The 12691-nt window shown below is 33.9% G+C and overlaps 1 protein-coding gene across 4 annotated transcripts in view; it reads left to right on the forward strand.

Annotated features, from left to right (window-relative positions):
• Positions 1-12691, forward strand: part of LOC121383103 (dynactin subunit 1-like) — a 59380-nt gene that overhangs the window by 14229 nt on the left and 32460 nt on the right. For all 4 annotated transcript variants that reach the window (XM_041512884.1, XM_041512886.1, XM_041512885.1 and 1 more), the window contains exons 10-17: positions 534-612; positions 3098-3257; positions 3812-3916; positions 4747-4848; positions 5826-5915; positions 7037-7156; positions 10999-11098; positions 11945-12030. In XM_041512884.1, coding sequence (XP_041368818.1) covers positions 534-612; positions 3098-3257; positions 3812-3916; positions 4747-4848; positions 5826-5915; positions 7037-7156; positions 10999-11098; positions 11945-12030 — 842 coding nt within the window. The remainder of the gene's footprint in view (positions 1-533; positions 613-3097; positions 3258-3811; positions 3917-4746; positions 4849-5825; positions 5916-7036; positions 7157-10998; positions 11099-11944; positions 12031-12691) is intronic.

The raw sequence follows: 12691 nt of genomic DNA on the forward strand, positions 1-12691 counted from the left end.
AAACAAATCAAAATTGGATTTGAGTCTGGTGAGTGTGGTACCAGTCGAAAAAGAAATACATTTAACAGTTAAATGTAATATGCTGGCACAGAGTCCAAATATGGCAACAGACGACATAGAACTAGAGCTATATTTTGACACTGCCAGACTGACAGCTGCACAGTGATTGAGCCTTGCTTTTACATTTTTGTTAATAAACAACAGGAAAGGTATTTCTTAATCAATGTGGAATTCTTATACTTATTGTTGGTGATTACACGTATCAGTTAAGACCCGGACATTAAAATACACCAGACATGTTGCCTTTGCCACACTCGCCAGATTCAGACCCAGACCCAGCTTTGCTGTGTTTTGGGCCTTTCTGGGAATTATCATGCACGCAAGGTGGACTACTTGAAAATAATAAAATAGTATGAGATTTGATTTTTAGTGCAGTTCTTAATTCTCCGATAATGATGGGTTAAGAAGAGATCTATTTTTTGGTCTTAAATGCAGACTTTGAAAACATTTTATTGATGAATCGTTGTTTTCAGGTACTGAAGGTGTAGCTGCTTCGTTCGAGCAGAAACAACTAGAGCAGCAGAACGAGCGACTGAAAGACGCACTAATCAAGTAAGTGTAAATCAGCTTTATCCTGTGAAAGTAACCATTGAGAATTCTGTTAGGGAAGTCTGTCTGTCTGTCTGTCTGCCTGTCCATCTGTTCCACATATAGTTTTCTGGATCTTGTTTTCTTTCACAATACCTCAAGATACTGAGCTGAAATTTTGTGTATAGCTTTATCATGTATTTTTACAGAACAAGTTTGACTTCATGGTGATTTACCTATTTGTGACAGAGTTATGACCCTTGAACTTAGGCAATGCAATAATTTGTTTTCGCAATGTCTCAATATACTAAGCTCAAATTTTGTGTATAGTTTTATCATATACTCTTACAGATCAAGTTTGATTTTCATGGCGATTTATCCATTTTTCCCAATTATGGCTTTTGAATTTAGGAGATACAAAAACAATTTGGGCCCAGTAGACGGGGAAAGTCTTTGACCAGTTATCTTTCCTTCCATTCCATTGAAAATGCTTTAGCCAAATTTGTTTTACGCAGTAGGGACCTACTATATAAAGTATTTATATATGAATATGGATCTTTTTTTAGCTAATTGTGTACAAACTGGAATAAATAGGAATAACAAAACCTCAATGGAGGTAGGGGCAGTTAATATATTACTTCGATTTTTTAGTGGGAGTGGGGTGGGGTGGGGATGGGGTTATGCATTATCTTCAGAGTTTGAAGCCAGTACCCCATACACCCACCCCCACTTCTAAGGCCTATGACATTAAATTAACAAACATAGAAAAATATGGGGGTGGGTGGATGTTTATGGAGTGTGTTGTTTTTTCTTCTTCCTTTTTTCCCAAATAAAAATTTGAGAGCTTTTTTTATTATATATATATATATATAGAGCTCATTATTTCTTTAAATAGCAATCTTTATGTTAGTTTGAATTGTTTGGGTTTTTTTTATTTGTTTTGTTTTTATTTTGTATAAGTGACCCATCAATTCCCCACCCCAAACAAATTTCATAATTTGTGTCATGTTGTTGCTGTTGATTTCAGCGTTGATGCCGCCTTCACAGTATACTCCATTTATTAAAAAAAAAAAAAAAAAAAAAAAAAACGTTAATAAAATTAAAATTTAAGGTCTTTTTAAAATCCAGCTAACTTATTAAATGTCACCTCACAGTCTTACAAATTTATAGCTAAAATTATCTAACAAATATGATTATTGTAAACTTGATTATTTTATTCAGTGTACATTTAACTGCAATTTGTATAAATACTGCATGTTCATTTCCCGCGATCGCGATCTGCATGCGTGCTCTCGACTATGGGTACGAAATTAATAAAGACAAAGGAATAAACAAAAACTGCAGTTAGGTATTCATTGATGCGAACAACTATTGTTTTTCTACAAATTTACATCAAGATTTACTTTTGCGTAATCATATTATTTAATGTCCGCAACGATGTCTCTTGACACGCAGGTGTCAGCTGACTGAAGCGTGACGTATATTCGCACCGAGAGCTGCCCTCAGTTCAGCCAACGAACGTTCTTCCTAACGTTCGCGAACCATTTGATTGGTGTTCGTCGTGTCCATCTGGTTTAACGTGAAGTGCACAAACCAGTCTAGCGAACATTTTGTTTTCGCTCAGTCTGGCTGAACTCAGCCCTTGAGTTGGCCTACATGTCTTTCGGCCCTGAACTGGCATGTGTATTAAAAATGACACGCATTGTCGGGCTGTTTTTATTACTTTGGTTCAAAGACTTTACAAAGTAAAAATAACAAGTTACAGATCTTCCAGACATTGCTGTCATACATGTTGAATGCATGCTGTTAGAATTAATAACCGTGATTATTAAAATAAGCAAACATTATAAGGCCTACGCTGAATTCCGCATGACACCATTTCTTGTTACCGGTCGCGAGATCGCTATTACGCTAATTGAATATTTGGTATTATTATTATGTTTGAGGTGTCGGATAGATTACATCATAAGACAGAAAATGGCTTAGCCAAAATTTTAGCCACTTGCAAATTTTATTAGCTATTTTTAGTAAAAATTAGCCAATGGCTAATTTGGCTACCGACAGTGCGAGCCCTGGTACCAGTGTACCATTTTCATATCTGGGGTGGGACGTAGCCCAGTGGTAAACCTTTGCTTGATATGCGATCGTTCTGGGATCGATCCCCGTCGGTGGGCCCATTGGGCTATTTCTCGCTCCAACCAGTGCACCACGACTGGTATATCAAAGGCTGTGGTATGTGTTATCCTTTCTGTGGGATGGTGCATATAAAAGATCCCTTGCTGCTAATTGAAAAGAGTAGCCCATGAAGTGGGGACAGTGGGTTTCCTCTCTCAATATCTCTGTGGTCCTTAACCATATGTCCAACTCCATATAACCGTAAATAAAATGTTTTGAGTGTCGTTAAATAAAACATTTCCTTATTTTCATATTTGCATGGTACCAAAATAGGAGCTGTTATGTTAACAGTTAAGAATGACATTGACATTTCATCTTTATGTTTTGTTTTTAGGTTGCGTGATTTGACAAACCAGGAAAAACACGATGCTGCTAAACTGTCCAAGCAGAATGAGAAGTTGGTAACCGAGTTAACGGCTCTGAAAAAAGACAAAGACAATCTTCAGACTCAAGTGACCGAGTTACAGAATCAGATATTTGAACTCAAGGAACAAGTAAGCCACTCATCAGTTTTCTTAACTGTATAATAAATTATTAATTATGTGCAAAACACTTTAAACCTATTGCTCCCAATAACCAGTAGAATGTGATATTCCTACTATTGCGTGCACGTAAGCATCGTAAATCATCATACAAACTGATGCAAAATGTTCCAAATATTATTCTAAACAAGGATGACATCACAATTTTTTGTTTGTTTAGAAAATAAGACTTTCTGTCGTTTGTTGTAAAGGCACATTTTTTCAAAACAATTTAACAATGACCCCTTTAATTACTCACAGGGTGTCTGCCATTCACATTATGGGCAATTAAGATGAAATATGTTCCTCATACATGAAGCAGTAGTACCATTAATACCAAGGTGTCAGATTTGTAAAATCGCCAAAATGTCATGACCTGTTGTCCTCAGGTGTCCTAATTATTAAACCACTTTATACATATCATATATCAGTCTGTAGAGGTGTTTAATATAAACGTTTTGAGTGGTAATTTGTGTTGCTATATTAATTGATTGTAAAGTTATGATATGTTTTGTTTTGTTTAACAGGTGGATTCTGCACTTGGAGCTGAAGAGATGGTTGAAAAACTCACAGAAAGAAATCTGGAGCTGGAAGACAAATTGGCTGAGCTTAGAGAAGAAAATTCAGTTCTGGTATCTCAATAACTTTTTAAGTGATTTTGAATTGAAATAATCTGATTAAAAGAATATATTTAATCAGCAAAGTGCTAAATAGACATTTACAGGAAGAAAACCTAAACTATGACAGTTTGCATTGTGTATCATAAATATGTGATCCTTAATAGGGCTTCATATTATTACATAATTATTGCATGCACTAGCTTCTTTTATCTCATACCAAAATCAAGAGTTTAAATAAAACGTTTATCATGTAGGTTTGGGGGTTGTTTTTTTGTTTTTTTATTTAATTTTGTTTTTAATAATAATATTTTCCTGTCTACAGGCATGGATCCAGGATTTTTTAATAGGGGTCCCAAAACCTGTTTTTTTGAAAATAGAATGTATTGGTCCTGGACAGGTAGACAGGATAATGTGTATTCTGTAATATATATTGTTTGATCAAAAATAGGGGTGCATGGGCCCAATGGGTCCCCGCCTGAATCCGCGGCCTGGTCCATAATAGAATAGTGTTAAACTTTCCCATACTGATATGAACCTGTATAGATCCTGATTTGATAAACAGTTAAAGAAGTGATTAACTGCTCCCCTAACTTAGATTAGCGATTTAAGATATTACCACATTGATACCATATAAATTCACATGCCAAGAGAGCTAAAAAGTACTCTCTTTGAACTGGTCTCAAAGGAGTGATGGGGAGAGATAATGATAGCTCCACTTACATAGCACGGTCTGCTGAATGCGTACATACTGAATATGTGTAGATTGAACAAGTACACACTGAAAACATAATAATTATGTATACTGAACATGTACATATTGAACACTGATGTTATTTAATCAGGAGGCACTGAATGAAATGAATGAAGAGATGCAGGAGAACGCTCGAGAGACAGAGCTGGAACTCCGGGAAGAAGTAGATCTTGCTAATGTCAAGGTTACGGAGGTAAGTGAAGGGTTGTTTTATCTTGATAAATGTAAGTTTAATACAATTTTGATTGGATATGTTGCAGTTTATAAATCTTAAGATGGAAGGAATAGGCAATCATAAACAAAAAAATAAACGGCTACAAGGAAAAATATCATAGACAGAGAATTACTATCTCCTGATGATGGCGGCAGGATGCCACTGAAACATAGGGAATAAATTGTGACAAAAGTGATTTATGCAAAAAAATTAGATTTGTGTGTTTTTGTACGATTTTGTGTGGGTAGCATGAAAACCTGAACCGGGCTACCCCATAAACCAGTCTATTTACAGTATGACTTGTTTTTAAAGAATCTACACATGTGTGAACCCTGACATAGGAATTTGTTTTATTGAATTAATAAAAAGCTCTGAAAAAATTTAACTACACAAATGAGAAAAAGACATGTAGACATAAAAATATTTTTTATGCAGAAGAAAATTCATACAGGGCAGCCATTTTGCACTGTAGCGCTGTATTAAATGATGTGCAATATTACACAAATGCTGTGGTTATCAAAGTCTTGTCTGCTTCACAGATTCAACAGTTTTACATGTCATGAGTTTTTGAAAAGCAATAGCTGGTTTATGGGCGGATCTGGAGGATGTCAACATTAGACTACGGCTTGCATTTAATTTCTCCACAATAAAAACTGACATGGTTATAAACATTTATTGGTCGATTTTGAAAGTAAATTGAACAAGGTAGAATATTATTTCATCAGGTCGATTGTACATTACTATGCGCGTGCACAGAAACCATTTCCCGTTAATAGATGGTTCATGGTTACTCAAGAATATGTGTGTTTGTTTGTGTGTGTGTGTGTGTGTGTGTGTGTGTGTGTGTGTGTGTTTGTGCATGCATCATAGATGAAGTACATAATGATCATGACAGTTTGGGTGGGGTGGTGGATCTTGGTATTTCATAGTTGAATTTAATGTGTTACAATTCACAGATACAAAGAAAACTGGAAGCCTCCCTTGAGACAATTGCTGACTATGAGAAAACCATCAACAAGTTCCGAGAGCTAGTGGCTCACCTGCAGGTAATGTGCTAGTAGTTCACCTGGGAAATAGTTCACATTTTACAACTGGTATTTCAAATGCAGGGAACATTTTGTGTTCAAAATTTTATTAGTAACATTTCTAGTCAGTTGAAAATTGATTAGCAACTACGGTTTAATGTTGTAAAATTGTGTAGCGATCTCTGAAACTTGCATAGCAAATCGCAACGCCATACTGAACAAAATGTTCCCTAAAATGGTTAGACACATTTGAATACAAAGCTTCTCATTAAGTTTTAAAGTAACCATAACACTGTCTTTTGAAATACTGGGAATCAGTTTGCTATAATTGTTAAAATCTTTTGCTTTGTTCATCATCCTACATGTATCAAAGAGATTATTACATGACTGAAATGTTATTAATTGTTTTTTAATACAATTTTCACTGAGTATTACAAACCGAAGGTTTCTAAAGATTTTTACTGAATTGAGTGAGGGTGTTTTTTCAATGACAGTGGAGCTTTTGGACAGCTCTAATACCTAGAGTTATAGATTTCATCACCGACATCGGTGGTAGTTTAAGCCATCAGACTTTAGGCCGGTAGATATTGGGTTCCATCAGTACTTTCTGGGTAGGTGTAAGTACACTGATTTCTCTCTCATTGGGATAGTCATAGCGAGTATGTGCCCAGTATGCATGAATTCCACCCAGAGTGAGATTAATAACTCTGTGGTTAGGTGTAAGGCCACTACACTGATTTCTCTCTCCTTAACCACAAACCCACTGTCATGGACAGATAGTTGAGATAGCTGAGTGTGTGCCAAGGACAGTATGCATGAACCTTAAATTGGATATAAGCATGAAAAATAAATAGAAATTAAAGAATCAATGAAGATTTCACCAACTAATAGGAATTTTTAGTGGTGTGGCATCACAGAGTAGCATCTGATGTCATTATTCTTTTTTATCTCAAAATACAGCCCTATATTCAACTGGTACGCCACCTTGATGGTATGTAGTGCTTGCTAACTTGGTTAAATGCAGGAACCAGTCCAACCTTTAGTGATCACACCTGTATGAAAACCACTGAACTGACTGCAGCTCAATACTGACAGCATCATTATTTGGCGGCGTATGTTTAATGAAATGTTTTACTGTGCAGGAAACGAACCGTGAGTTGATGAGCAAGCAGCAAGAATCTGACCAGAAGGCTCAGAGTACACCCAGTCTTGAGATGTTCGACTTCAAGATGAAGTTTGCTGAGACCAAGGCGTATGCAAAGGTTGGTAATAGTCAACTGTTGTGAGAATATTGGGAATAATTGATAATTGTGATGATAATGGACTGTTGTGGTAATAGTGGACTGTTGTGGTAATAGTGGACTATTGAGATAATGGACCTGTGGGAATAGTGGACTGTTATGGGAATAGTGAACTGTGGTGGGAATAGTGGACTGTTGTGGGAATAGTGGACTGTTGTGATAATAATGAACTATTAAGATTATGGACCTGTGGGAATAGTGGACTGTGGTGGGAATAGTGAACTGTGGTGGGAATAGTGGACTGTTGTGGGAATAGTGGACTGTTGTGTCAATAGTGGACTGTTGTGGCAATAGTGGACTGTTGTGACAACAGTGGACTGTTGTGGTAATAGTGGACTGTTGTGGTAATAGTGGATTGTTGTAATAATAATGGACATGTGGGAATAGTGGATTGTAGTGGACTTTTGTGAATAGTGGATTTGTGGGAATAGTGGATTATTGTGGGAATAATGGACTGTTGTGATAATAGTGGATTGTTGTGGCAGTGTTAATAGTGGTCTATTGGACTATTGTGATAGTGTATTAAGAGAGTTGAAAAGTATACTAAAATAACTTTTTTCATCAGAGATGTAAAATGACAGGATTATAATTATTTTTTAGTGGTACTCTGTAATAATAATGAAACAAATAATTCTTCTACGAAAAAAATGGTGGATGCATTAAACAAGAATTCATAGTTTACTTTTAAAATATCACATCCATATTTTGTGGAATTGATGCAATATAATTTTAACTTGTGGTCAGTGAGTATGACAAACGTAGTTGAGATAATGTCTACCATAGCTGTACCGTTTGCTCATATGAAAATTGGTTAATCTGTTGAGCTTCTTTATAGGATCCTGCTTCAGTACCACTACCAGTAGGTCGAAAGAAGGATTATAGGGTATGGTACTACACTGTGGGCTGCAATTTCAGCTACATCATGGCATTTTCCTACCTTTGCTTCCTTTTAATGGGGTGTTTTCCTTTCAAAAATTCGTTTTTGACAACTTCATTAGTTTCATTTATGAGTTGTGTCAATTCAGCTTATAAGTTACTTAGCAGATAACCATAAAATTGTTTGACAAATGCCAAATGGATGAGTGTATCTTTTTTTTTTTTTTGTCTTGCCATCCAAAGTAAAAATGCAAGATATACAATGTAGTTATTAGTGTTCCAGAGGCGGCGGTGGAGGTTACAGCATTTTAGTTGAAGTTTAACTTTAACATTTCTCACAAACTATATGTTCTAGGTCAATGAAACTTGGTTTATAGTTGCACCTTATGAATGTTTATCACTGTTCACCAAAAACAATTTATGGTAGGTGAGGCATTTAATTCTTGTTTAACTTTTTGGGAAAGATTATGATCTCCAAAAAGCAAACCTTGTCATTTATAAGCAAATACAATTGCTTTCTTCTACTAAAATCAAAATCACATAAATTTGAATTATAACCATTTCTATAACATCTTAAAGATTACTGCATTGGTGAATATAGTTCAAATGTAACACACTCGTAGCTTGTCAATAATGCTCTAAATTAGGTGATCCATTATAAAGTCTAAAGATCTAAACATTCATCTCCTGGGTTTTTTGTGGGTTTTTTAATTGCATAGTTATTTGTAATCATTTTGCGAATTAGCAAAAGCACTTTTGGTGATGGTATTTTCATTTTTTGCATTTTTTATTTTACCTTAGATAACTATTAGACCATTTGTGTTAATATTTTATATACAATGTATATATATATATATATATATATATATGTATATATATATATATATATATATATATATATGCTTTATATTTGAATTATCAAGATAAACCTTTAGTACAGAGAATAGTGGAAATGGCACAGAAGAGACTACAGAAAAAGAATAACAATTATTCTTATTTTTTTCAATCTGATTATGATGGTGATGGAAATTTGGTGATTGGAATATTTGTTTTAATGATGTCTTTTGAATCATATATGCTTGCTGGAAGTAGTTTCTTTATTCTGTGAATTTAGATACAACATTTAGAACTACTTTAGAACTACTTTGTTTTCATAACACAGTCTAAATCATTTGATTTACAGTTGATGACATAAAGAACTAGGTATCTTCAGTCATATTATTTTGTTTTTGTTGTTAATGAGAAATAGGTATAACTTGAATGTATTTAAAACAATTTTTGGAACAAAATTATTATTACATTTACCATCAGAACATGCATTTGCATTAGAGATTAATAATTTATTTTTTATTTATGGACCATGAAAGTCTTAAAGTTTATTAATGAAATATATATATAGAGATTTTGTAAAGTTTCCAAAATAACAGTTACACAATGCAGTCGGATGTAGCTCAGTGCAATACGTCATATGATCGATCTTCCTCATGAACATGTTTTTCCCATTCCAACTAGGTCCCCATGTCTGATATATATCCAAGCAGTGGTATGTGCTGTTTTTTCTGTGGGAAAGTTCATATAAGAGTGCTATTTGATATGAGAAGCCTGTTTGGTAGCAACATGTTTCCTCTTTCACTGTTAAGAGACAAAATGTTATAATAACTAAATGGCTGTATGTTAAAATGTGTTGAAGTTTTGTTAAAGCATTCTTTAGATAATGTCACAGTTTAATATTGTCTGCTATTTATTTTACATTCATCAGGGTATGTAAAAAAGAATCATCCACAAACTGTAAATCAGCAAAGCCGTTCTTACAGAAGTTTGTGGATGATTTTTTTTTATTCATACTCAGATGAATGTAAAAGAAATAACAGATATTACTTATAATTAAATTAAAAACATACTTACTAATAATAATGTTTAAAGTTCATACTTTATTTTGAATTATTTTCATCCATAAACAGTAAGACAACTTGCCAATATAAAATGAATTCATCAGATATGACATTCCCTGATGATGTAATTTTTACGTTCGACCAAATGAACAAACTCCCTTTGCTATGGCTGGTCCAATGGGATGATGCTATATTGTAATGAATTTAATGGAAATTTATTTATTTTTAGGCATCAGATATATTTATGAAATATATCATTAAGTTGAATTTGGAAAATATATCTCATAATAAGTTCACCAAAATGCTAATTTCAAGCACATTAGCATGTTTAGTAAGCCTTGGTTTTGTTACAGTTTGTTCAGCTAGAACATAATTAGTTAGGTTACACATTTTCAAATAAAACTCACCCAGTTAGACCATTATAAATTAAATGTTACATTTTCATCCAAATTTGTTTTCAAAATGCCAAATTTGTTTTCAAAATGAATGCAGGGGGTGAAATTTTGCTTTTGCTTTTATGTTTTCAGAATATTAAAAATACCACACATCTGGCAAAAAATTAATTTTGGCTAATGAAAACAATGAAGGATATTTTATGCTTGGGGTGGATGAGGACAAAAATTTAGGATTTATTTATAATGGCCTTACTAACATTGTTTATTTTATTTATTTTACCATCTCGAATACTAAATAAGCATGATTCTCATGGTTACCCAATTAGGCCATTATTTCACCATCTCTAATACTAAATAAGCATGGTTATTCACATGGTTACCCAATTAAGTTATTATTTTATCATCTTGAATACTAAATAAGCATGATTATTCACATGATTAGCCATGATAAGTAGAATTTTACTGTTGACTAGTGTATGTATAAATTCATTACTGTGCTCTCACTAACCTAGTGCTATGTGCAATAACAGGTGTTCTAACATAACTAACATTTGGAAAATAGACTACTCACATGATACTGTTCGAAGTATTTGAATTGTAAGTTTGTATTGACTATAATTGTTAATGTATTTGTTTTCAGACTATTGACATGGAGCTGCGTAAGCTAGAAGTGCAACAAGTGACGGCTCATGTTCAACTACTGTTGTCCTTCATGCCAGATTCATTCATGAAGAGAGGAGGCAAGTACAATTATTGCTTTCACTTTTTCAGATGGGGCAGGATGTAGCCCAGTGGTAAAGCAATCGCCTGATGCGCGGTCGGTCTGAGATCGATCCCCGTCAGTGGCCTATTTTTCATTCGAGCCAGTGCAACACGACTTGTATATCAAAGGCTGTGGTATGTGTCATCCTGTCAGGGATAGTGCATATAAAAGATCCCTTGCTACTAATGGAAAAATGTAGAAGGTTTCCTCTCTAAGACTATATGTCAAAATTACCAAATGTTTGAGACTCAATAGCCGATGATTAATAAATCAATGTGCTTTAGTGGCATAGTTAAACCAAATTAACAAACTTTTTTTCTCAATTTTTTTAGATACTGAGGCTTTCAAACATTGCTGATTGTATCACATTAATTAATAAATATTTTCAATTGAACCTTTTAAATACTGGTAACACAGTCAAAGATGACTCCTGTTTTGCATGTATTGAATGCATATTGTTTTTATTGAATGACATAGTTTTGTTTGTATGGTATGGTGTCACAATATTTGTATATTTTAAATTGATGCTTTAAGTACTGCTGATTGTTACATTACTTCTATATTTTTAATTAAGGCTTTTAAAATCTGCTGATTCAGTTGTTCCAAAATTGTTGGGTTTTTGGGGGGGGTTTTGGTGGGGGTTTTTAATAGAATGGTGATGAGGGTAGGTACATGTTGTTTTGTTGGCCTGATTTTCATTAAAATGTGTATAATTACAATGTTATTAGTTTACTTCAGATTTGTATCCATCCATAAAGAATGTGATTATCTTCTAATTAAGTAATTGTATTTGTAAATTAATGTAATTGTTTGATTTACACAGGTGATCATGATGCTATCAATGTACTGCTAATGGTGCCACGTGTCATCAACAAGGCTGAGCTGTTGTCCTCTCAGATCAAAGACAAGGTAACATGAACTAGATCATATAGCAAACCAACAAACAGTAATACCAGTACCACTATGATTTGTAAGCCACAGTCGGATTTATGAGAAAAAACAGATACATCTGACCACGGCTTAACACATTCTAATATTCCACCGCTACATCTATGCAACTACTTAATCTAATACGATGATCATTTTAAAAATAATATATATTATCAGTTATATCATTTGAAAATTAAACTAAAAGAAGCAATGTTCAGTAGCCAAACTGGAATATTTTTTAGGAAATGTATACAAATGACATATTATCAGAAATAAACACAGATGATTTAATGTATTTTAGCTAAATCTTAATGTATATTAAAAAAACATGTTTTATTTTAACTTATAATTGTATTTCGGTTCTCCATCTACTGTAGATTTTCTTTTCATATATTAACCTGACCTCTGACCTATGGCATCCTCCACTTTCACATGGATGGTTCCGAATATCCCAACAGCCAGTCAAATGGCTAAAATATTCTAATGAGCCAATGGCATCCAATTCCAGTCTTGTGATAGCTACTTTTTTGTTCTACAAGGTTTCTTCATTAAATTAGCAGGTTTTTTCTCTAAGACTATGTCAAAATTACCAAATGTTTGACATCCAGTAGCTGATGATTAATAAGTCAGTGTGCTTTAG

Source organism: Gigantopelta aegis, chromosome 10, assembly GCF_016097555.1.
Source record: "Gigantopelta aegis isolate Gae_Host chromosome 10, Gae_host_genome, whole genome shotgun sequence".
Lineage (NCBI taxonomy): Eukaryota > Metazoa > Mollusca > Gastropoda > Neomphalida > Peltospiridae > Gigantopelta > Gigantopelta aegis.